Here is a 24,954-nt window from a genome sequence, read left to right as displayed (position 1 = left end):
GGGCCCTTCCTCATCAATCACTAATTAAGAAAGTGTCCTACAGAATCATCTACAGCCCAACTTATGGAGGCATTTTCTCAACTGAGGCTCCCTCCTCTCTGATGACTCTAGCTTTTGTCAAGTTGCCATAAGACTAGCCAGGACAGATCTAAAATGCCTGAAGGGAACAGGAAAACTCATCTCTACCCCTGACTTGACTTTCTATGTGGCTTGATGTAAAAAGTCTTGCAGCCTCTGGATTCATTCCTTCTCAGCAGAAAAAAGCTGTGCCTGTCTCTTGTTTGGGACTTGAGCAGAGCGCTTCTCAGCGATCCAAGCCTACAGCCTCACAACGAGACAGGAACACTGGCTCGGGAGAGGACATCCGACAGGATGGGAGTGGAGAAGACCCCACTTCTTGGGAAAGTGCACACCACAAAGGAGTCCCCAGCCCCCCCCCTTCAGTTGTGGTTTGCACCCTACGGAGTGCTCAACACTCAAGCTGCAGTTCAGGGGTCGGAGGAAGAAATTTCATTTCTGGGAAATATGGGAGTGAGCCGGAGTCTTGGAAAAGAGAGGTATAGAATAGGTGCTGCAGTGGTGATGGGAGGTTTGCCAAAATCCCTGGGGGCCTCTGGGCTCCATTTCTGCATGGAAGACTCAGCCACACAGCTAAGGCCAAAAGAACCCACAGGAGATTTCAGAACTGCACACTGTGCTCTCGAAGAAGAAAACTCTCTGCCCAAGTAGCTGCTCAGGGAGACACTGGGATGCCTGGAATGGAATCTAAAATTGTTAACTGGAAATCTCCATGCACACCTTTAATCCTTGCACTTGGGAGGCAGAGGCAGGTGGATCTCTGTGAATTCCGGGCTAGCCCATGAGCTTCTGGATGGTTCTCAGATCTCTACCTCCTGTCACAAGGGTAGGCATGTTGCAATTGTAGGTGTGCATCAACAAATCACACCTTTTGTTTTCACAGGGGTTCCAGGGATACAAATGGGGATCACCAGGCTTGAGAAACAAGTGCTTTTTTTTTTTCGACTGAGCCATCTCCCTGGCCCTAGTTTATTTGCGGTCTGTTGCAGTGTGGGATCTGAAATTAAATAACAGTCTCTTACATTTGACATTCAAGTCTACTAAGGCTCTATATTGCATTTGGAGTGGCTATTTATGTATGTTATTGTCAGGTCCAAAGGAAACCCCATTTCCCCAGATTCTAAAAGGCAGAAGGGGCAAATGGCTATCTGAGGTGCCTATTAATATATACAAAGCTCATGGTGGCCTCTAGACTCCCTCCATATCACAAGTACCTGTCTCACATTTCAAGGTCCTTGCTAGCTTCTTAGCCCTTCTCACCGCCTCCCCTACCTTAAATGCCCCCCAGCTCATGGGCTTTCCTCCCCCAGCTACTCCCACTCCTTATAACTCTGCTGTTTCTTGGTCTTCCAATTCTGTCTTCTGCTTCCCTCCTGCCTGTCTCTCCGCTCTCCAGCACTCTCCCTCTCTCTATCCCCCCCTTCATCCCCTCTGCTCCTGCTTCTGTCATGGCCAGGTTCAGGCTGCTTTCTATACTTCCTTCTCCTTCTTCTCTGAACTCTTGTGGATGCCTCTGAATGCTCTCTCTCTCCTCTGGATGCTCTCTGTCTGTCTGTCTGTCTGTCTGTCTGTCTGTCTGTCTGTCTCTCTCTCTCTCTCTCTCTCTCTCTCTCTCTCTCTCTCTCTCACACACACACACACACATCTACAATAGAAACCTTCCCCTTAACCATACCACAGAGTGGTCATCCGCTTATACAATTATCTCAATTTTTTTGGACACAGGGTTTCAAGTAGCACAGGTTGATTTTCCTGCCTCCATCTCCTGAGTGTTTGGAAGACAGGTGTGCACCCCGTCATTTAGTTTATGTGGTACTGAGATGGAGCCCAGGCTTGCTTCTCCAGTGCTCTGTGCACACTTAATTGAGCTAAGACACTCCCAGCCTTTGCACAGCATTAGAACCTTGAGAGGTGAGCCCTTTCGTATCTCCAAATCACCAAATAATGTTTTAAAAGTAACCAGTAAGTCGCACTGAGCTTTTCCTTTTTTTATTATATTTTTTATTTCAATTTTAAATAGCTTGTTCCCTCTCCCTCCCCTCCTCCCACATTCCCCTTCCCCCCCACCCTCCCACCCTATTGCCAAATCCTTCCACATAGGGGATATCTAGAATCTGTCACTTCACTCTGGGTAGGGTCCAGGCACTCCCCTAAGAGTCCAGGCTGAGAGAGCATCCCTCTTTGTGCTATAGGCACACGATGACTGTTTGTATTCCAGGGATAGACACTGATCCACAACTCAGGGCCCCATAGGTTGCCCAGGCCTTCTCGCTGACACTCACATTTGGGGGATCCAGATCAGTCCCATGCTGGCCTCCCCACTGTCGGTCTGGAGTCCAAGAGCTCTCCCCTGTTCAGATCAGCTGTCTCTGCTGGTTTTGCCAGCCCAATCTTTGCCAATTTGCTCATCACTCCTCTCTCTGTCACTGGGTTCCTTGGGTTCAGTTCAGTGATTAATTGTGTGTTTGCCTCTGCTTCCATCAGTCACAGGATGAAGGCTCCTGGATGGTTATAGACATCAAGTTCATTATCAGGAATGGGCATTCGAGGTGGTCTCTCCACTATTGCTTAGCTTGCCAATTGGTGTTATCCCTTTAGATCACTCGAGGTCACTCTGGTGCCTGATCTGTCTTCTATCCTATGATTCCCTCTTCCCCCTATTCTACCCCCACCCACTCAACTTCCTGATCCCCCATGACCAACTCTCTTCCTCTTCACCCCCTCTCTTCTTCCCAGCTCCCACTCCCCCCCCATCCCTCGCCGTGTTCCCCATCCATTCAGAGGATCTTGTCTCAATCCTCTTCTCTTGGGTTCTATGCATATATGCATATTTTTAGGTTCTTTCCTGTTTCCCAGACTCTCTATCAGTGGAAGTGCAGACTGGCACTATCCTGATCCATGTCTAAAATCCATATATTAATGAGTACATACCATGTTTGTTTTTTTGCGACTGGGTTACCTCACTCAGGATGGTTTCTTCCAGTGCTATCCATTTACCTGTGAATTTAAAGATTCCATTGTTTTTTTTGCTGAGTAATACTCCATTGTGTAAATGTACCACATTTTCTCTATCCACTCTTCAGTTGAGGGGCATCTAGGTTGCTTCCAGGTTCTGGCTATTACAAATAATGGTGATATTTTAATTTTAAATAGCTTGTTTTACATGTCAATCCCAGTTAAAAACAAAATAAAAACCCAAAGACAAAAACAAAACATGTTTTCAGGCCAGGCTTGGTGGTACATGCCTTTAATCCCAGCACTTGGGAGGCAGAGGCAGAAGGCCCTCTGTGAGTTTGAGGCCAGCCTGGTCTACAAAGTGAGTTCCAGATCAGCCAGAGATGTTACACAGAGAAACCATTATCTCGAAAAATCAAAAACCAAACTAAAACAAAACTGTATCATGGGTGCTTTCCCCACTACAAGAATCTATTTTTGTAGCACTTTTTTTCCTTTTGAGATTGGGTCTCACCAAGTATCCCTGGCTAGCCTGTAACTCTCTAGGCACACCAATCTGGACGCAAACACAGAGATCTGCCTACCTCTGCCTCCAGAGTACGGAGACTGAGACTAAAGGCATGGGCCACCACTCCTGGCAGCACAAGTGCTTTTAACAATAGGTTTGCTTCAGGTATCATGAGTGCAATAAAAATAACAAGAATAAACGTGTTTGAGAAAAATCAGCGTGTAACAGACTGGAGGCCTGACTGCAGGCAGCTGGCCCCTCCCCTGCAGGGGGGACCATGGAATCACCAGACTTCATCTTGACCTTGCTGCAACTCAGCCAGGCTCAGCAGCCCTGTACTGTGTTTTTTTTCTCACTGCGATACTTGTGAACAAATGCTTTATCCAGATATCCAGAGAGGCAATTATGGGCCTGACACACCAGTACTAAAAGAACAGCACTTCAAAGCCTTGAAGTAGATTCTATCTGCTGCTTTGGGGAACTGTTAATCTGAATAGTCATAGGAGAGAGAGAGAGAGAGAGAGAGAGAGAGAGAGAGAGAGAGAGAGAGAGCGCTGCTGCTCTATTATGAACCTTCTGAAAGCAGTGGCTTAGATATTTGAGATCCAGTCTCATGTAGCCTAGGGTGGACCCAAACTCAGTGTGAAGCTCAAACTCGCCTTAAGCTCCCTGGCCTGAGCTCCTGGTCCTGCTGCGTTTGCTGAGTGCTGGATCACAGGTGTGCCTGCTCAGCAGGTTCTACTCTGCGTGGATGGAAGCATTGCCGTACCAGTGTCTCCACTGTGAGAATACCCTGCCTAAGGTGATGAAGACCAAACACGCACCAGCAGATTTCCTAGGGAAAAGAGAGGCAGTAGCAGGGAGGTGGAGGGGGGTTATGAAGGAACTTTCACCTGATTTGCACTGGGCTCTGTAGCTTATAACAATGTGGCTGTTGACAGAATGCTTCTTATGGCTACGTGTGAGCATGTGAGACAGGGCACGTGTGAGCCTAGTTGGTTCAGGCTGCTGGCACTGTCACTGCCTGAGGCATTGCTACAGATTGGGTGGGGGTGCTAGTCAGGACACAGGGATAGGTCAGTAGGACTGGCTGCTGGTAACTGGGAGAGTCAGTCCTCTGTTGTGTAGTCTCTGTTGGTGAACACCTTGGTAGGCTGAGAACGATGAGACCTGGAGTTCTAGGCCACCCTGGCCTGTCATAAGACTTTATATAAATAATTTCTCATACTGAGTCATGACTCTCCCAAGTGCATGGAGTGAAATCCTCTGCCTTACTCTGTGGATATGAATTAGGGCTGGGAGGCTCATATGGGTGGAGCCTGACTGTAACATTGTTTGTTATTAAACTTGGGGGTTACAGTCAATGCCCCAAGTTAGGTCTAGCCACTTGTCTTCAAAAGAGCCAAATAAGAGTGGGAAGTGGGGAGCTGGTCAGTGGTGGTGCACGCCTTTAATCCCAGCACTTGGGAGGCAGAGGCAGGAGGTTCTCTGTGAGTTCAAGGCTAGCCTGGTTTACAGTGAGGGTTCCAGGACAGGCAAGGCTACACAAAGAAACTCTGTCTCAAAGAACCAAACCAAAACAAAACAAAATAAAAAAAGAGGGAGGTGGGGTGGGGGAAGAAAGGAGGTTCATTTAGAAGGGGAGCTAGGAGCAAAAAGATCCCGGGAAGCCTCTAAAACAGTCAGGTTGGCCAAGGCTATGAATATTTAAACAGTCCTGTGAAGGTGTGGTCTTGCCATATTATTTGGGCTCCAGTCTCATCATTTAAAGCTGCCGAAAAGTTGTGGGGACTGTGTGAGATCTCTTTCTAGGAGCCAAGTTTCCTCTCTGGCCCAGTACCCTTTCCTTCTCCCAGCATGAGACTTCTTAGGGAGACATTCCCTCTTCTTTGGGGCCCATTGTTTCAATCATCAGATTGAAAGACAAGAGTCCTCATCTCTGCCAGGCCTGCTGCAACAGGACTGCTGCCCTTCTGAGCAGAGGAAGGGACGCCAGGGACAGGCACAAACACTGGAAGAGTCACATGCCCACACCGGGAGAAGGTGACCATCTTCCATGCAAGAAGATAAGCCCTAGAAGAAACGGACTCCACCAACGCCTTGACCTTGGGTTGTAACCTCCACATCTACGAGGAAACAAACTCTGTTGTTTAAGCCGCCTGGTTTGTGGCAACCAGAGATGACTGGACACCCTGTCCTGCTCCCTTTACTGCACAGGACAGCAAAGGAGTTAGAGGACAGAATGCATTTCCCCTCATTAGACAAGTACGTAAGACACAAGGGACAATGAATCCCAGCGTTACAGCTGGACAGGGATCTAACCATAGATCTCTGGTTCTCTAGCAACAGAGAAGGGACTATCTATATCTTTCAGGAGAAGCAGGAGGGTGTACTGAAAGGCATATTAAAGAAGGGTAAAGAGAAATAGGGTTGGTTTCTAGACAGAGCTCTGCAGCCAAATCCCACCCTTCATCTGTGATGAAGATGACCAAATTGTTCTCAAAGTGTCCAGGTACCTCTTGCCTTTCGCTGAGTTCCATCTCAACAGACACATCAGAAGCTGAGAATACTCTCCTTCAAAACTCACTTAACACTTCTCAGGTGCTAAACATGCCAGCTTATCGACATGCCGCCCTGTTCAGTCTTGCTTGGGTTGTCACGATCCAGGCTGGGGTTGGGCGGTGGTGGGGGAGGGGGGTTTGCTGCTGCCAGCCTTTGAAAAGAGCCAAATTCAAAGTTGCTTGTTTGTTTGTGCATGTGTAATTGCATAAGGAGGAGGCCAGGGGACCTTACTTGATGTGCTATTTCACCTGGCCGGTTATTTGTGCCCTTTGAAATGTTCTTTGTAATAACTTGCAGTGGATTTAAAGCCCTTTCCTCGGTTCAGTGAGCAACTCTGACAAGAGACTGTCCCAGGGGAAGGGTGATGGGAGCTAATGCAGGGCTGGTTGGTCAGAAATTGGGCAAGCCTGGGAGCTCCAGTTGGAGGCCAACCTGGGCAGTGTAGGATGACCTTATGTAAAAAGCCAACTGACCAAATAAACAAATTGGGGGGGGTCTTTTCCCAGCACAATGGAGTCTTGTAATTTTATGTTGCCTCTGCATCTGTTTTAAAGATTAATTTAATTTAACTCTTATTTCTGAGACAGGGCCCAGTCACCCTTGATGCAGTTTGTTTACAGTTCTGCCTCACCCAGTTCTTCATTTGGTCCATTCAGATGTCAGATGTCTGTCTTACCTCCATATGGGACAGCCCATGGCACTGTCCTCATCCTACGATGATTGCCAGGTGTGCAGAGATGAACCCTCTGGCCACAGCAAGACTCAAACGGGGATTTTCTCTAATTAGAACCCACCTGGCTCTCCTCCTTAGTCAATCTCTTTCCCTCCTTCTCCCTCCCACTGGTTGGCCTCCTTTTTACTCCTACACCTCCTGTCTGCCTAGAGACTTCCAAACCAAATTGGAGAAAGCATAAATGTAACACTAACAATTTCAACACTTAGCGAAAGGAACATTGCTATCAGAAAAAGGATACAACTTAACTTTTAAGAACAACTTCCTAAGTGGCACTTGACAAAACTCACAGTGGAGGCTGTCCCAAGGTCATGACCATAGCAGAGGCAGACACTTGGAATTCCACTGGCTCTTTTCCTTCTGGATACGAGCCTAGCAGGTGGAGCATTGAAGGTGCCAAACATAATGTATTATATCAGAATTTCTATGGCCAGAGCGTAATCTACTGGTCTAGAAGGACTGGGAGTATTCTAAAGAGACATTCTATCTCTCCCTTTAGCTTTAGACTATGAGGTAAGTCTCCCCATGGAATTGGAATCGCCCCCCCCACTCCCACCGCCACCCACACACAAGAAATCTCATGCTGAAAGAAGGAAGACTGAATCTGGGGATTTCTCACAGACAACGCTGGGTCAGTGAGGAGAGGGACTACACATTAACCTGGACTGTTTGGCTATGCATGATTTTGTCTCTCTACTCAAACTTTAACTGGAGAAGGACTTGAAGCATCATTGGATCTGTTTGTCTTTCTTCCTAGTGTGAATGTGTTTGAATCAATCTCCCACTTCTGCTTCTCACTATTAATTTCAGTGATTTTAATTGGTTTACTGAGGACATGTGGTGATCGAGCCTGGTTTGTTGGGACTCTGAGGGTATTAGCGCCAACTTTTAAACTCCAGTAGCAGTGGTATAATTTGAAGACACTATTCCTAAATAGGCTTTCCCTGAGTGGACAGCTGAAAAAAAAAAGCCAGATAGCAGGAACTTCTCAAATAAGGCACTCTAACAAGTATCTTCACAGGTCTGATCTGAGGTCTCGGGAGGAGCCCTAGGCTCAGAACTGCACCTGGGCCTGAGCTCTGGCTGAGCTTTCCTTGAGGTGGGTTCTTGTTGGGACACTGACCTCCAGGAAGTCCCCATAGGTGGTCAGGAGGGCCCATTTCCCTATTTGCTGCTTCACTTACTAGGCTTATCAGGCACATCTAACGACAAGCAGAGGTCCCATGTTGAACTGCTCCCTCAATAAATCTAATCTAAGGGAAAGGAACAATTTTGCTCACTTAACACAATGACCTTGTGATGGGAGTCATTAGTATTGGAGCTCAAGGTCCTAGATTCAGCCACCTGTCCTTAATAGGCCAATTAGAGATTAGCTCAATGTGTCCACATTGGGAGGAGGAACAAAGGGGTCCTATGATGTCCTTGTCCCCTAGTCCATCTTCAAGGTTCTGATACGAGGTTTAGGTTTAAATAGAGGGCAAGTAGTATATCTAGCTGGGTAGTCCTGGTCAAGGCGAGGTCCCACCCATCACTGACCCATCATTATCTCCAGTCTCTCCTGCAAGATGGTCTGACAAATTGTCAGAACTCTTAAGTTCCTCCTCTGACTGGCCTCAAGGCTCCAAACTGCCCCGTCCCCACTTGGGATTCCGGAAGGAAATTCCATTTATTTGTGGATTTTTAACAGTCTGACACCCAAAGGGATGGATGAGTACAAGGGTGTGTCTTTAGAGTACCTTTCTCCCCGCAGGGTTGGTCAGTCACAACCCTAGACTATGGCCCGAGGAGTACAGGGAGGTAAATCCCTCTGATACTTGAGAATGTGTCCTCTTAGCATTTCCATAGCTTAAAGATGCCTCTTCTCTGAGGTGGCAGAGACTAATGTCACACTGGCAGCAATGCACACCTAGCCCTCGGTAACCACCAGGGCAAAGAGGGCCTGGGCGGGGCCAGACGGCGGGGGGCGGGGCCAGAACGCCAGACGCCCGTCGTGCGCGTGCGCGTCTTCATGCGGGGGCGGAGCCTGGCCGCGGGCGCCGGCTGTAAACAGACAATATGGCGTCTGCGGCTCCGGGCGCTTTGGGCGCCCTGCGAACCGGTCGCGTCCGCCTGGTGGCCGCGTGCTGTGCACGGCTCGGCCCGGTGGCCTGGGCTGGGGGTCCCGCCCCGAGGAGGGGCTACAGCTCTGAGGTGAAGACGGAGGACGAGCTGCGCGTGCGGTACCTGGAGGAGGAGAACCGAGGTGAGCTGAGGGCAGCGCGGGCGAGGCCGCCGAGGTCGGCCGGGCTGTCACAGCGGCCGCAGGGTATGGTGGCCCTCCCGGTTCAGCGCGCACGGTGATGCTGTTCCAGCCTGGGGTCTCTCCAGCCAAGGTCAAGGCCGGGGGGGTTTAGTACTGGGCCGGGGTTGCTTCTTGCTGTGTAATAGCTCCCTGCCACCTCTGGCGTCAGTGCGAGAGTTGTAGGAGCTGCAGCGGGGATGTCTTCTATTATGCGAGAGAATCTTAAATAAGGAGCATCGTTTTTCTTTTGCACATTTTATCTCGGAGAGTTAGTTTTTTGGGGTGGGGACTGCTGCACTCCACTTAAATCATTTTGGGCACTTTTAATTTTTTTTCCTTGCTGAGCCCCGTGGGGGGTAAATAAAGGATAGTCATCTTGTCCTTGAGCTCCGTATTCTGGGAGGAGACAGCTATTAGTGCCCGACAGAGGGTGGGGGGCGCTGAAAAGGTAAGATGTGGAGGAAGACTGAGGAAGTTTCTTTTAGTTGCAGTGTTGGCTTAACTATGGGGACGGAGAAAGTGGGGATAGGGTATTCCCCAGGAAGGGAGGGGGGACCATCACTGCATTTTGACACCCACTTATAGATTGCAGTCATCTGTTAAGCCAAAGGGGGTAGTCGGGATGGCTGTCCTTTAAGAAGCTCTCCCGTCTGTGGAAGGTCAGATGATGTTTGCCAAAGGCTGCTGAGAGCCCTGCAGGATGCAGGCTCTATCCCTCACTGTGTACACCGGCTGCCCTGGGACGGAAAATCCTCAGGCTCGAAGCTCTGGGATCACACAGGGTTGAGCCACTGAGCCCACTCCAAGGCATCCTATAGGCCATGGAAACTGACGGCTCTGGAGCAGACTTCCCTGCTCGCCAACCATCGAATGTGCCAAGCAGAGTTATGAGATGAGGTCGTTACTGTGCCCGATGAGGAGGTAGCCTGTGCGAGATGCTCCGCAGTATGGGGGATCACTTAGTTCCTTGTTCATTTAAGCCGCCTGAGACAGTGGAATGGTCAAAATGATGGAGTTGCCTATTTGGGAAGCCGCAGAGACAAGTCTGGTATGACAGAGTAGCAGGAAGCCCAGCTGGCAGCTTATACAGGCCTAGAATCATTACAGACTCGATTGACAGGCTTTTGGGTAATCTTAGCTGTGCTGGTGTTTCAGTTAAGTTGTATGCTGCAATGGTGGGTTACTTATGAAAGGGTTGGGAACAGGGCTAGTATGTATGTACCAAATTCTGTGTGCTTTTGTGAGTGCAAGTTCAACACAAATCCACCTAGATTATCTGGAAACTCCTTACGTTAGGATGTGATCGGACTGCAGGGGAAGGCAGCACATGGAAGATGATTTGATAAATGGAAATATTTTCCAACTATCTGAAATGTAAATGTCGGAAGTTAGGACATCCTGGCCTTAGGACGGACCCAGCATGCTTTGGGGCTTGGCAGAAATGACAGTGCAGGCTTTGCTTTGCTTTTACCGCTGAGCTAACTATAAGGAGTGCAGAGGAAACCGTGAGGGCCGGGTACCACAGGATGGGGTCTCTGAAGGGTTGATGACATAGGTTTAAGAGGGATACTGAGGCAGGTTGTTGGTGCTTTAGTTACTAGAGTTTTGCCATGAACAGACAGACAACAAACAGCTTGGCAGGAACCCAGGAGAGTTCAGGTCCTGGCACCAGAGACGCACAGTGTTGCGGAGGCTCTGAAGAGTGGAGTCAGGGTTTCTGAGGCAGGATGGTGGTCTCCTGCAGATCTTAGAGGATGGCTGTGGCTTCCCAGCAGGATCTTGTACCCAGGCTAGATGATTCCCAGACAGGAGGTAGGGGAAAGGGTTCGGCTCAGACTATGTCCACTTTGATGTAAACTCACTCCTTCTCCAGGTGAGCAGTCCAGTGCTCTCAGTGGGGTGCCTGGTGGTGGCCACGAGAGGGAAGGGCTGCTGCAGTTACTGCAACCTGAGTGGATTCCAACGTCACGTCCTTAAGATCCCCTGGTGGGTTTGTCAGCCTTTCAGGGATATGAGAACCCTCTGGGTTCCAGAGCAGCAGCACGCTTTGTCCGTAAGGTTTAGGCCAGTGGCAGAGCTAGGTATGTGCGGGATTCTGCAGACTTGCAGCTGTCCTTAGGGCTGTGTTGGTGATTTGCAATGGGGGAGGGGTCCTCAGAGAGCCACATCTCCCTGGTGGTCATCCCACTCAGTTTTAGAGTAGCCTAGTGGTCTTGGCTTGCAGCCTCACCCCCCCCCCCCCACACACTGGTGCGCTCACACACACTCTCCATGCTGGTGCGCTGGGGATCTTCTGCTTGCTGGCCTCCTCCTCTGGGCCGCCCCAGCTCTAGCCCTGCAGCTGCCCCTGACCTTGCGGTTCTGCAGCCCTTTCTGCTTAGGCTTCTGTGCATGCTTCCGGGAATGGCTTCTCCCTGCACCCGGGACCTTTCTTTTCTGGAGCGTGGTAAGCTTGGACTGTACTGTGGCCCCTTTTAAAGATGTCTTTGTGAAACCGCTGGGACAGTTACCAGCAGATAGCACCAACAAGCAAGTGGGCAGAGAAGCCATTCTTGACGTACCCTCTTTATCCTTCACTCTGGATGCAGAGATCTGGTGAGAGATTTCTTTGAAGGCTTCCGTGCTCTTTATTTACTCCACTTTTATCCACATGGCAGACGTATGCTAGCACACCTTTCTTCACGTTCTAAGAGATATATTTCCATGTATTTTATGTGATTATCTCAGTAAGAAAGTTACAGAGTTCTGAATTACTGAGGCATGATTGATGGGCCATAGTGTTCAACATGTACAGTTCGTCTTCGCAGGTGTGCTCTCTCAACACAATCCAAATTCAGGCCATTTCTACTTTTGTTCTTTAAAAGGATTTACTTATGTATATTCACACACATGTGCATATGTGTCTATTTGTGCATGTGAGCACAGAGCTCACTGGAGCTGGAGTTAACAGTGGTTTTGAACCACCTGATGTAGGTGCTGGGAACCGAACTCAGGTCCTCCTGTAAGAGCAGCAAGTGCTCTTGACCACTAAACCATCATTCCAGTTTCATTTTTAGATCATTTTCAAAAAGTCAAACTCAGTAACCCCTCTAGTCATCCACAGGATACTCCATTTGCTCCCTCTCAAGACCCCCGTCCCCCAGGAAAAAAAAAAAGGAGACCATCTCTTTTTTTGTCTCTGTAAGTTTGTCTACACTGACTGGCTCCGTTTCTGCTTCTTGTCATGAAAGGAATTGTTTTACTACTTTTATTTTCTAACTACTCATTTCTGATGTGTAGGAATCCTCTGGAGTTTTGTCCGTAGACATGGCTTTGCGTGCTTTGATAACTTCTGTATTTGTTCTAACGCTTTCTGTATTTCCCATATATGGCATGTCCTTTGAAAACAGTGGCTTTGCTTCGTTCTGAATGTCTTCTTTTTCTTGCCAATTCACACAGCTGGATTTACTTCATCCCACTGCTCTTGGTCTGTGGAGAATAGCATCCTGACTTTGTTCATTCAGTCTGAATCAGTTGAGGAATCCTTTTCCATTCATAGAGGGAATTTTTATCTTACTGAATTTTGTCAAGCACTTTTTCTGGAGTAATCTTGGTTTTTCTTGCTTAGCTTGCTGGTGTGATGAATCACTTTAAAGGCTTTTCAATAATGACCCACACCTCTACCCTGGAGTAAATCCCATGTGGTTGTGGTAAGTAGTTCTTTTGTTGGATTTGATATGCTTGTATTTTATTTGCATTTACACTTAGGAGAAATATTGGTCCTTACTTTTCTGTTTCTGTAATCTTTATCTGGTTTAATGCTACTCTTGTAGACTGAGGTAGGACATAGTCTGTTTGTTTCTATTTTTCAAGGAGCATGTTGAGAATTGCTCAGGTTTTTTGGTTAGAGGCTTATCAAATTACTCATCTTTAGAAAACACCCCTTTGGGGGCCAGGGGGATGGCTCAGGTGTTACAGTGCTTACTTACCATGCACGTGTGAAGACTGGAGTTTGAACCTTCAGAGCCACCCAGATGCCAGGAGGGCTTGCTGTGGTCAGTATTGTGATCCCATGTACGCAGGCAATCACGGACTAGACAAAGCTGGCTGGCTCTTTGCTCAGTGGAGAGAGTGCCCAATGTAGAGGCTATTGATGTCAGCCTTGAGTGCACACATACACATGCACACTTACACACAGATACACACACACACACACACACACACACACACACACCCTTTGTTGTTTCGGTGAACTTTCTGTGCTGATTTTGTTTTCCCACTGTCTTGATTTTGCCATTGTTTCTGCTGGTTTTCACCTCTCCCTTCCTTTGCATTTAATTTGTTGTCCTTGTTCCATTTTCTTTTCAAAAATTTTCTCTATTTTTTTTTAAATTCATGTACATTGGTGTTTTTTCTGTGTGAGGGTGTTGGATCCTCTTGACACTGTATTTACAGACAGTTGTAAGCTGCCGTGTGGGTTCTGGGTATTGAGTCCTCTGAGTCATCTCTCCAACCCCTCTCCTCTCTTCTCCCTCTCCTCTCCTCTCCTCTCCTCCCCTCCCCTCCCCTCTTCCTCTCCCCTCCTCCCCTCCCCTCTTCCTCTCCCTTCCCCTCCTTTCCTCTCCTCCTCTCTTCTCCCTCTCCTCTCCTCCCTTCCCCTCTTCTCCCTCTCCTCTCCTCTCCTCCCCTCCCTCCTCCCCTCCCATCCCCCCTCTCCTCCCGTTCCCTCCCCTCCCCTTCACTCTTTTCACATAGCTTTGCTGACTAGTCCACACTGGCCTAGAATTGTGATCTTGCCTCAGCCTCCTGAGTGCTGGGATTGCAGAATTGCACTACTGTGGGGTTAAGGTGTTTTCACCCTCGGTGCGGTCTGTCTCCCTGATGTTTCCTCGAGCTTGAGAAGAGTGTAAAGTCTGCTGTGACTGGGTGAAGCGTCTACGTTCAGTGAGTGGCTGGGTGAAGCTTTTGCAGTTGGTGAGCACAGCTGGGCTGTGTGGGTAGAAGTGAGTTACAGTCTGCACTCGAACAGGGTGCGGGTTTATCTCTTCCCAAAGCTCTGCTGGTTCTTCTACGGGTACAAGCGCATTAAGGAGTATGATGTCTTGGAGGAGCAGGACCCCTGCATTATGGAATGCCCCTTTCTTTCGCGAGGCTAGGCCTTGCTCTGAATTCAGCTCACTGAGATTAATATACCAGCTCCAGCTTTCTCTGATTAGTGCCAGCATGGTTTACCTTAAAAACAGTAATGTGCGTCTTTAGAGCCAGCCACCGGGTCTTGCTCAGTATGCACTCTGATGAATTTATTTGTTTGCTTGTTTATCTGTTTATTTTTAGGTGCTGGGTCAAATGCAGGGCTGAATCATGCAGGGCTGAAGTTTCCCACCAGCGGAGCCCTTTCTCCAGCCCCTGATGATCTCTTTAGGTCTTTGAAGCCTAAAGTCACTATTGAGATGATTGGATTACTGTGTATCACATCTGTACTTTCTGGTGTCTCGTTCCTTCACCCTCACCCACACGGTCTTGTTACTTAGGTGTTAAGTGTGTGCCTTCTTTTTTTTTTTTTGGCCTCAAATAAAACACAAATGAATTAAGTCTAACAATACATTAAAAGAACTATTTACCACAACCACGTGGGGGTTACCCTGGGGATGCAGGTGTGGGTCATTATTGAAAAGCATTTAAAGTGATTCATCACACCAGCAAGCTCAGCAGGAATAACCACAATTATCCCAGCACACTCAAAGCATTTGACAAAATTCATCATGATAAAAACTCACTGTACAAACTGAAGGATGCTCTACTGCCTGTGAAGGGCAAAGCCTGGGCACCAGCAGCATCAGACCAAAAGAACGGGGCACAGAAGTCACCAGTCCTTCAGCTGCACCCCCTTGCCCTCCGTATTTAGATGTAAAGGTGTGTTCTTTGTTTCTCCCGTGAACACCCACCCAGCCATGCTTGCATGTCTGTGTGCCTCTGCCCCTCTGCATGGCTGTTGTCTTCATGTTGCACTTCGATACTACTTTGATGTCTAGAATGGTTTTTGTCTGTGCAGTGACATCTAACCCAGCACCTCACTGTACACAGCAGGCAGGCCCTCTGCCCACCCCAACTACTGCCTCTCTGTGTGGTGCCTTGGCTGCTTCGTCCTCAGCCTGGCTGCGTTTTAGTATTTTCTTCATTCTTGCTGCATTGCTGCTTTTCAGGCGGACTTAGCACCACTGTGTTCAGAATCAGCGTGTGTTGAGTAGCTGAGAGGGAATTGTTACACCTTATGGCTTACTGTATAAGGACATGTTTAATTTGGCTAATTGTACTCTTCTGGTTTTCAGAGTTGTAGGCAGTGTCTGCCAGTAGGATTTGTCCAGATTTTGTTAGGAGTGTCACTTGGTCATCCTTCCAGCCTCTCCTCTCTGGCTGTTTCTAAAAATGTGATGTCTTCCCCCAGACAGCTTTAAAAACACCTCCTCTCTGCTCCCTTCCTACTAGGTTGTTTCTTACGACTATTTGATTCCATCTTTTAAAGAGTGGTTTTTATGGTAGTGGTGTTTTTCATGTGTTTTTTCTCTCTTAATGTATTGTTAAGTTCTCTTAAGTTGCCTGTTAGAAAAGTTGATACAGGGTTCAAAGGTTAAGACCCTTGCTGCTCTTTCAAGAACAGGTTCTATTCCTAGCACCCACATGGAGGCTCACAACAGTCCGTTTCCAGGACTCTGATGTCCCTTTTATGACATCCATGGCACCAGGCATACATGTACACAAATATACATGCAGCCAAAACACCCATACACCCAACTAAGCAAATTTCAAATTGCCTTTCTTGTGCATGTCTCATAATGTTCACAATCTCAGGAAACTGTGTGTTGGACTTGTGGATTATGACTCCCTTGGGAGCATTTTTCAGGCTGTTGATTTTATTGTGGGTGTCACACAGGTTCTGTCAGTAATTTTCAGTGGTTTATTAACAAAATGTTTTAGTAATAATGATTAACTTGGAATTTTTTTAGTAAAAATATACATCTTCATGATGAAAATTTAAAAGAAAGCATTATAGAAGCATGCCACATTTTCAGGCACTTTCATCAAAATGTCCAAACCTGTTCTGAGTTCTGCTGTGACTCACAACCTTTCTGGTTATGCTTTCTGAATTACTATTCTTTTGAGACAAAATGGAACATCGAGCCCCCTTTTGTCTCACACCAAAGAAGTCCAACACTGTCTATGTAGATACTAATGTAGGGGGCTAGTGTGTAGCACAGCTGGTGGAGTGTTTGCATGGCATGCTGGGAGTCCTGGGTTCAGTCCTCATTGAGTCAGAATCAGAGAATGTTTACCCCCTCCCCCCACTCCCCAACTACATAGTGAGTTCAAGGCCAGTCTGAGCTACATGAGTTCCAAGTTGTTTAGGTATGGAGAGCTGTGTAGTTAGCTAATTCTGTTACCATGAGTTTTGTGGGGTACGATAAACCTGTATAAACCTGGGTTCCTTCAGTTTACCAATGGTGTAGCTAACAATGGTGTGGCTTCCCAATGTCTTCTTCCATGAGTTAATCCTTTCTAGAGTGGTACCTACAGATATCTGCAGGTGAATTTTGCTGATCTCTTAGGCATTCTCTATCCAGCTGGCAGTCAAGATTAACCATTACACATGCCTGGTCTACACTGAGCTTCTGGGCCGTTGTCCAAGTGAAACCCGTTTGTCAGTTGTAGCTAGGTGTTCTGAATCAGCACTGAGTCCTCTGAAGGATTATGCTCTGGGTTTCTGCAGAGACACCACAATTCTCTATGCTCTCTTGTCGGACCTTAGTTCCCTGATAGATTTAAAGACTGCTTGTTTTGCAGCTTCTTTAGTTTTTAGTCCTTAGGACTGAGCGATGATTTCCAGTGCTGGGCTGCAAAGTGGAATTCCTGTTCTGAGTTTTAAGGCTGTTACCAAATGGAGTTCTTTTCTAAATTTATTTTTAGATTATTTATTGTTAATGTATAAGACACAAGTATTGCTGAATTCATTAATTAGCTCTGTATTTTTTTGTGGGTTTGTGGGATTTCCTTCATATATAGTCATACCCCTTGTGAGTGGGCAAAGTCTCTCTCTCTCTCTCTCTCTCTCTCTCTCTCTCTCTCTCTCTCTCTCTCTCTCTCTCTCCCTCCCCCCTTTCCTCCCTCCCCTCCCTTTCCCCAAGCTGCCTTGAGCTGAAGCCAGACTTTTCATCTTGGCCTGCGAGGACACTCTCTGACCTGTACTGACTTCTTTGTTTGTTTGGCTGCTCCTCCCTCCCTAGCTCTGCTCTCTCTGTGTCTGTTTTGTCTTTTCTCCTGGGTATCCTCTGCTCCGCATTCAGTCCTTGTGTTACTTTTCCTGTATGACAAAATACCTGACAGTAATGATGGAAACGAGGAAGGAGTTATTTGTCTTTTCTCCTGGGCATCCTCTGCTCCGCATTCAGTCCTTGTGTTACTTTTCCTGTATGACAAAATACCTGACAGTAATGATGGAAACGAGGAAGGAGTTATTTTGGGCTGGTGGTTTCAGAAGATTCATTCCTTGGTGTTTAGGGCCCATCATACATTTGGGCCGAACACCATGGTGGCAGGGATATATGGTGGAGGAAACTGAGCAGAGGGAGGGAGGGAAGATAGGAAGGGACCAGGGAAAGATACAGCTCCCACAGACACCACCATTCTCTCCAGCCAGGCCCACCTCCTACCCTTTGCTACTTTCCCTTAATGCCATCATGTAACCTGAATGTTTCTGGCCTGGTTGATCCCACCACCCTTCTCTGCCCCAAAGAAGCACACAGATGCTATAGAGTTCTAAAGCTGTTTGGCCTTTGGCTATGGTCTCTTATCTTAATCCTTAATCCATTTCTATAAATCTAAGTATCTCCACATGGTCTTATTTTACCAGAGAAAGGTTCAGGGACCTCTTACTCCGCTGGTGTCCTACATCTCGACTGTTCAGGTCTCCCCAGTTTGCCCCTGCTTATATTGTCTTTCTGCCCAGTACATCATTTCCTGCTTGTCTGTACAGACCTCCAGACCTCTATGGTTAGCTAGTGGCAGGCTCTGCCCAGCTACATCACTTCCTGGGATCACATGATGACACCTCTCTGCCTACACTTCCCAGAATCCTCCTTGTTTCCTAGTCCCACCTATCATCCTGCCTGGCCAATCAGTGTTTTATTCATCAACCAATAAGACAAACTTATACAGAAGAGCATTCCCCATCACCATCATCATACTAAGACTCTATCAAGGGTTATTTATTCACTCACTGGGTTGCTGGTAGGGGCCATCACAGCCACCCCTAGAGGTGTGCTTTGCTAGTTCTAGGCGTGTGTCAGTCCAGTCAAGCCTTCTTCCTGATCATTTCCATTTTCCTTCCTGTGCATCCAGCTCTGACTCTTCTCAGCGGTGTCTGGGGGAGCCTTTCCTTGGCCTTCTTTTGCCCCAGGCCATGTCAATGTGGTCAGAGTCACCATGCACTGCGGATGTTGGCGTGTGTTTAGTGGGCCAGCTGAGTACTATAGTGTGTGCTCAGTACATCTTGCCTGAGCGACTAAAGTGTCTTCAGATGGAAACTGAAGCTTGAATGTATGTAGTGTAGTCATTTGGGTGTGGCGCTAGATAGCCACCTACCCGTTAACGGCTCATATGAAACCTCTTGAAGATAACTGGCAGAGTGGTGGCTACCTGTGGGGCTGCTGTAGGATTACTGAGCTAGCACACCCAATGCTGTGGGCCCTGGGTGGCCGTCTTCAGTCAGTGCAGGTGTAGGCCTCTGAACCTTCGACAGCCTCAGTCCCCTGCAAAGCTTTTCTCCTCCCTGATAGTGTTTGGATGTGTGTAGTTGGCCTTGATTTAAGTCAGGAACAGATAAGGCCCATACACCGAGCTGGAGAAGGCATTTGTGACCCCCAGTGAACGTTTGTGCTTAGGGGAGAAGGTTGAGTGCAGGTCGTATAGAACTTGAGATCTACAGTTAAGGCCATCAAAGTCAGGTGTTTTGTAGCAAATGAAGGATTTGACACAAATGGTGAGTTTTGTGCATGGAACTGGCTTAGAAAGTTGGTCTGATAGTTACAGCTGGGGTGGAGAGCCTGGGTTCAGATGAGAGTTTGAGGAAATGGGGAGTGAGCAGGGAGAGCTTTTGTTACAGGGGAAGGATAATGAACTTTGTTTTATTTGGGTTGAGTCCAGATTGCTTGTGGATGTGAATACAAGTGTCGTCGGGTTAAGTGTGCAGGGCAGAGGTCAGGAGGAAGCCTGGCATAGACGTGCTAAGATTCTTAGAGCAGCAAGGCGCCTGTGGCTGGAGTAGCTGCAGGAAGCAGGTCAGAGGCCTGCGTGCAGCAACTGTTACTTGTGTATACCACTCTGGACGGTGATGAATGAAGTCGTGATTGCTGGTCTCTGCTGTGCCCTCCTAGTCTTCCTAGTGATTCAAACCTGTAAAACCTGCAAACCCATTGTGTTCCTTTCAAGGAGAAAAGTGGAAGGGCCCGTGACTCTCAAATTCTCCCCTTAAAGTGAGCCAGGAATATTAAGCACTTGCTTGGAAAAGGAAGCCATAACTGTAAAAATAACGACCCAGCTTTGCAAGAAGCCTTAGTTAAGGTGGCAGATTGGTCACGTGCAGGTTAGTCAGCTATACTCTACAGACTCTCAGCGCACCTCACTAACCCAAGTGTGTATACTTTTCTCCCCTCCTTAACTAGGAATTGTGGTGCTTGGAATAAACAGAGCTTATGGGAAAAATTCAATCAGTAAAAATCTTCTCAAAATGGTGAGTGTGAGATTAAGCTGTTTGCTTCTAATATTAAGATATATTGTTGACACAATTTTGAAAATGATTTTTTTTCCTTTTTCTTCTTCCCCCTTTCTATTTTGGTTTAGTTTTCGAAAGCTGTGGATGCATTAAAATCAGATAAGAAAGTTCGGACCATTATAATCAGGAGTGAAGTCCCCGGGATATTCTGTGCTGGTAGGTAAAATAATCTTTTGTTGTTGTTGTTTTAGATTTATTATCTTTCAGTGTATGTGTGGATCCATATGCTGTGTTGTGTAGTCACATGTGGAGGCTAGTAAGAGAATCCGGGATCTGTTGGGGCTGGAGCTACAGGCATTTAATAGAAACTACATTTCCTTGAAAAGCAGCAGGATAGCTTAACCACTGAGCCATCTTTCCAGCCTTCAGTAAGAGAATCTTACTGCCAAACTGTGGGCTGGTCGCATATTTCCTCTGCAGTGGCCCATTCTCCCTTAAGATGTTCTGTGGTTTGAACTATTACCAAATATTCCTCTTTGTCTCCTTTTTACAGTTTCATAAGAAAAGAATATCCTTAGTCTGCTAGCATTGGAAAGACACTTTTGCAACATATGGATTGTTTTAGAAGTTGAAAAAATGCTTGGAGCCATTAAGATAATTATTCGTAGTAAATGAACAATTCTTGTGAAACTTCAGTGGGAGAAACCAGGTCTCAGGCCACAGTGTTCTGCTCTGAGCATTTGATTGCTCAGAGACTCTTGAATGGCAACATGGGCCTCATCAGGGATTCCTAGGTGCAGGCCTGAGCTCTGGAGGTCGGTGTGTACAGTGTCTCCCACCCCATGAGTGTGCCCTTGGGTCACAGTGTTTTCACACTAGTGGCATGGTTGTACTCTCTGTCATTGCCACGTTTCTGTTTCCCCAGAATTAAAGATTGTTGTCCTGCAGTTTACTTTGTTAGTACTTCTGAGGCATGGTGTGGAATGGTTCTATTTGCCCTAGTAAACAATCGAGGCAATCATGACCAATAAGTAAGTGATAAAACTAATGTTTTCAGTAAAGTATGAACAGGGTGATTCCCTAATCATTCAGGGAACCGCCTATTATAGAGTTTCATTCATCACACAAGTGTTTATTTAATAAGAAGTAACTGCTGTGCCTGGGCCAGCTCTGAGAACACGGGATATTTACTGTTCTTTTGGAGGCGTAGTGTCTGTGGCTCATGCCCTTCAAGGTACTCATCTTTACAAGCCTGGCTTCACCCCAAACTACTGTAGAATTTTATGGGATTTGGGCACATCCAGTGCAGATGAGTTATATTTTGACTTCTGTAAGGTTTTACTACTTCCTTAAAACGCAGCATACCTAAAACGGTAATGCTTTACTGAGTGAGTAACTCAAGAAGGTGGTTCCTGCCCTTACATGTGACGAATGGTGTTCCCATTACAGGCTTCTGTTCTCTGTCTCCTGGGACAGCCGATGGGATGGCTGCTTCTAGGATCTTTCCCTGTGATTCCCTGTTCTCCAGAATTCCGGTCTCTGTGGAGCTTACTGTTCTCACAGACAACCACATAGTGTTTACATGCAGCAACCCCCTTCCACGTACTTTAAATCATCTCTGGATCACAGTGTAACAGCTGTGAAAATAGTGGCAACGTGTCACGTAGGGAATGTACACAATGGATTCAGGTGACATTTTCCTCACACGTTTCTGTCTTCTTGCTTAGTTGAATTGAGGTTGTGGAATTTGTGAATGCAGGAGACTTGCAGGGCACAGGCCACACCTGGTTCCTAGGAACTTAGACCCAGAGTGTTTGTTAGGATTCTTAGCCTGTGACCTTCAGGACCAGCTTTAGTCTGGAGTGGAGGGCTTTGAGGGACCGGCTCTGAGGCCTGCTGGGGCTTCAGGGCAGCTGGTTGGAAGTGTGGAGTGCTCTAGGGCTTTTAAGACTCAATGTCATGAATTCTAGACTGGAGATGGTGACATTCCAAAGGTAGAGCACTTCAGGTAAGCCTGCCATCCACTGGTACTGTCTACTGGTCCTGGTAGACCTCCTGATTGCCCCACGGTGATTATGCTAGCCATCCTTAGTTTCCCCTTTGTCCTCCATCTCTGAGCGATGCTGACTGAATGAGACTTTGGTGTTTTGGTACAGTCTGCTGTTGTCCATTGCAGGCTATGCAAATGCAGTAACATACTCTATTTGTCCTGTTAATTCAGCCTGATTACTTTATTCAGAGTTAATCTGCTATCTGGTTTATGTATGTTAAATGTTTTACACAGTCGGCGTATTCACATTTTAATTCATAAGTGTTTTTTGTTCAGTTTTGACTTTTGTTTTTCCTTCTGTGTTCTGTCAGATACTCAGTGTTTGTACTATAGACATTTTTTGGGGCAGTTTGTTTATTGTCCTAATCCACAGCTTTTCTCCAAAGGGCAGCCTTTTCATAAACACATTTGAGATAGTCCAGATGCTCTGTTTGTGTTTGTTTGTGTGAAGTACAATTCTATGTCACAAAAGAAACCTAATTGAGAGAATATTTAAGCTAATATAATTGTAAAGTCTTAATTTTGGTCAGCTGTGTTTGTTAGTTATTCAGCACGCACCTTGTACCCCACCAAAGCTTTAGTTACCTATTCAGGAGTACCGGAGGCAGTAAAACCTGGGCACTCTGCCCATCTGGATACCCTTTGAGAGCTCTGCAGCCCCCCACCTATTCTCTGCTGGTGCCTTGTTCATTTCTGAAGACTTAAAGCATCTGGAGTGGTCTTGCCTCTGGTTTCTGGAGCACAGGAAGCTGTTGCCTTTGAAAATCCTGTTTTGTGGTCTCAGGACACAATTTGAAATGGAACTCAGCTTATATTTGCGCCAGCTCATCCCTCCGACTGCATTCATTCGCTGTGCTTTTAGGGGCTGTTGACTTGTGTCTCAGACCATGTTCCTGTTTTCTGACAGCGTTTCCAACTGTAGACATTGTTTTTCCCTCCTTTCCCCTAAAACGCTGTGAAAGCAGGTAGTTATTGCATGCATTATGGAAAGGGTTCCCACATAGCATTAGTGTTTGGGCAGGGTGGTCTTGATTTCCCCCTTAAATCTCTTCTGTAGAGTTGAAACTGTGTTTTACTTACATTTCAAATCCAAATTTGAAAAGCAGATTCTAGATCAAAACATGTGAAAAAATATACAAAGAGAAGTCTTGCCGCCTCACCCTACATTCCATTCCTTCTCCAATAGGCATCTTACCATTTTTAATTCTTCTGTTGTGTTACCTTACTAACGCACACAAAGTCCAGGTGTAAACGTGCCAACTGGAGTGTTAATAAGCACATGCTTAGGGTGAAGACTGCGCCACAGTGTGGGATGCTGACAGCAGAGGGTGCATGCAGATGTCCCCAGTGTCACCTCAGCTGTGTGGACTGGGGGAGTACTTTTTCTTCAAACTTCATGAAATGGCAAGTTCATTTCATGGTATTAAGCATGTCTTTGAAGTAAGTTACTCTAAATAAAATACAGAGTGTATTAGTGTGTTTTTCTGTTTTGATAACTGACGTTGTAGTGGTAATGGAGTTCCTGAATTATTGCTAAAACTGTTGAAGGGAAAGGTCGGGACAGAAACAAGGCTTTGCGGAAAGTCAGATAAGCCGTGCGAAGAGATGGCTGGCCTCAGAGTGGTGTGTGGTGAGCAGTTCTCTTGACACTCCTGTGCTTCAGATGGAGCTCAGGACTTCTCCTTGCTCAGAGGTCTGTAGCCCAGCGCTGTCCTGTCTGAGACCTTGGTGGTTTTCTTTACCTTGACTTCTGACCTAAGACCTCAGTGGAGCAAAGCCCCCAAGCTCTCTGGAGTCCGTGTGCTCCCTTGCTGTCTCAGTGGCTCTGCAGACCAGGCACAGTGCGTGCTTCCTTGTAGGTTAGAGCCAAGCTTCTGGGCTCATGGCCGGCCTCATTGGAACATCACAGAGAGATTTGAGTGTGTGTGTGTGTGTGTGTGTGTGTGTGTGTGTGTGTGTGTGTGTGTGTTAGTGTGTTGGGGGATCAGCTCAGCATGGCCTTGTCTCCTGTTTTACAGGATTTGTATATTTGATCTTAAAGTTCGTCTCTATCCCCTCTTAGCATGCATACATCCTCTAAAGTCTGTTATTTGTAGATGTTTAAGATATGTTCAGTTTATAGTAATATCACTTTTAATGAAATTATGGAAAAGTTCTTTAGGTCAGGCTGCAGGAACATAGAAGCTTCCAGAAGCTGGTCCCTGTTTGTCTTTTGCCTCTGTCCTAACACCAACTAGTAAATGCCCAGAGCTGTTTTTACCATAATGTTCTAAAGTGAAAACGTAGCCAGCCTCGCCTTTGCCCCATCGCAGTTTCTGAACAGATGACACTCAGTTCTTGGTAGCGATTCCTCTGTGCAGGAGTCTAAATTGAGTGTTTCACTGAATGACACCAGTGTGGGTATTTTCCCCCAAAAGCCAAGGTCGTTTTGCTTCTGCTTTTGAATTCTAGTAAATTGTGTTATGACTAAGGACTCCTCACTACCGCCGTCAGCACACGTTGGTAAACGCTGTGTGTTCAGATGTCATGACGGGAATAGAATGTGGGAGTCTGACTAATGAAGAAATCTATTTAAATGGTTGCTTCAGTCTTTGGCTGTTGCCCTGGTGTGTTATATAGTCAGGTCTGTAGGAGAGAAGGGGCACAGGGTTATACTGCTGTTTTCTGTTACATGCAGCTTTTTACATAAAACATGGCTAAATATTTCCTTGAGGCCATGAATTACTTGTGATGACATTTACCACTTGTAAGTGTGTAATTGATGCTTTAGCCATGACGATACTCATGGTGTACTGAGTGTATTCATTTGCATAGTCTTCCCTATGTGACCCCCTTAAAAGGCTACTTTGTCTCCCCAGACAAAGGTTTGTGGAACTCTGCTGGGAGGTTGTGGGTCATTTGTGTCTGGCCTGTTTGCCTGTGTGCTAAGGTGATTTATATTTTCCTGTTGAGCGTTGCTTCCTGAGCTGCTGGCTTTCTGCTCAGCACATGGTAGTTGCCTGAGGTTTTTTTCTTTTTAGTTTTCTGTGGACCACATTTTCAC

At 46.8% G+C, this 24,954-nt stretch overlaps 1 protein-coding gene across 1 annotated transcript in view; it reads left to right on the top strand.

The window, feature by feature from the left end:
* The first annotated feature begins 8,852 nt into the window (after positions 1-8,852).
* The window catches only part of Auh (AU RNA binding methylglutaconyl-CoA hydratase), a 95,109-nt gene continuing 79,007 nt past the window's right edge, over positions 8,853-24,954 (top strand). The window contains exons 1-3 of the mRNA XM_005066299.4: positions 8,853-9,078; positions 19,812-19,879; positions 19,990-20,077. Of these exons, the coding sequence (XP_005066356.1) occupies positions 8,892-9,078; positions 19,812-19,879; positions 19,990-20,077 (343 nt within the window). The 5' untranslated portion in view covers positions 8,853-8,891. The remainder of the gene's footprint in view (positions 9,079-19,811; positions 19,880-19,989; positions 20,078-24,954) is intronic.

This window comes from Mesocricetus auratus, unplaced genomic scaffold (genome assembly GCF_017639785.1).
Source record: "Mesocricetus auratus isolate SY011 unplaced genomic scaffold, BCM_Maur_2.0 Super-Scaffold_100013, whole genome shotgun sequence".
NCBI lineage: Eukaryota > Metazoa > Chordata > Mammalia > Rodentia > Cricetidae > Mesocricetus > Mesocricetus auratus.
Note: the sequence above shows the minus strand (reverse complement) of the source record. Positions and strands in the feature narration are given on the sequence as shown.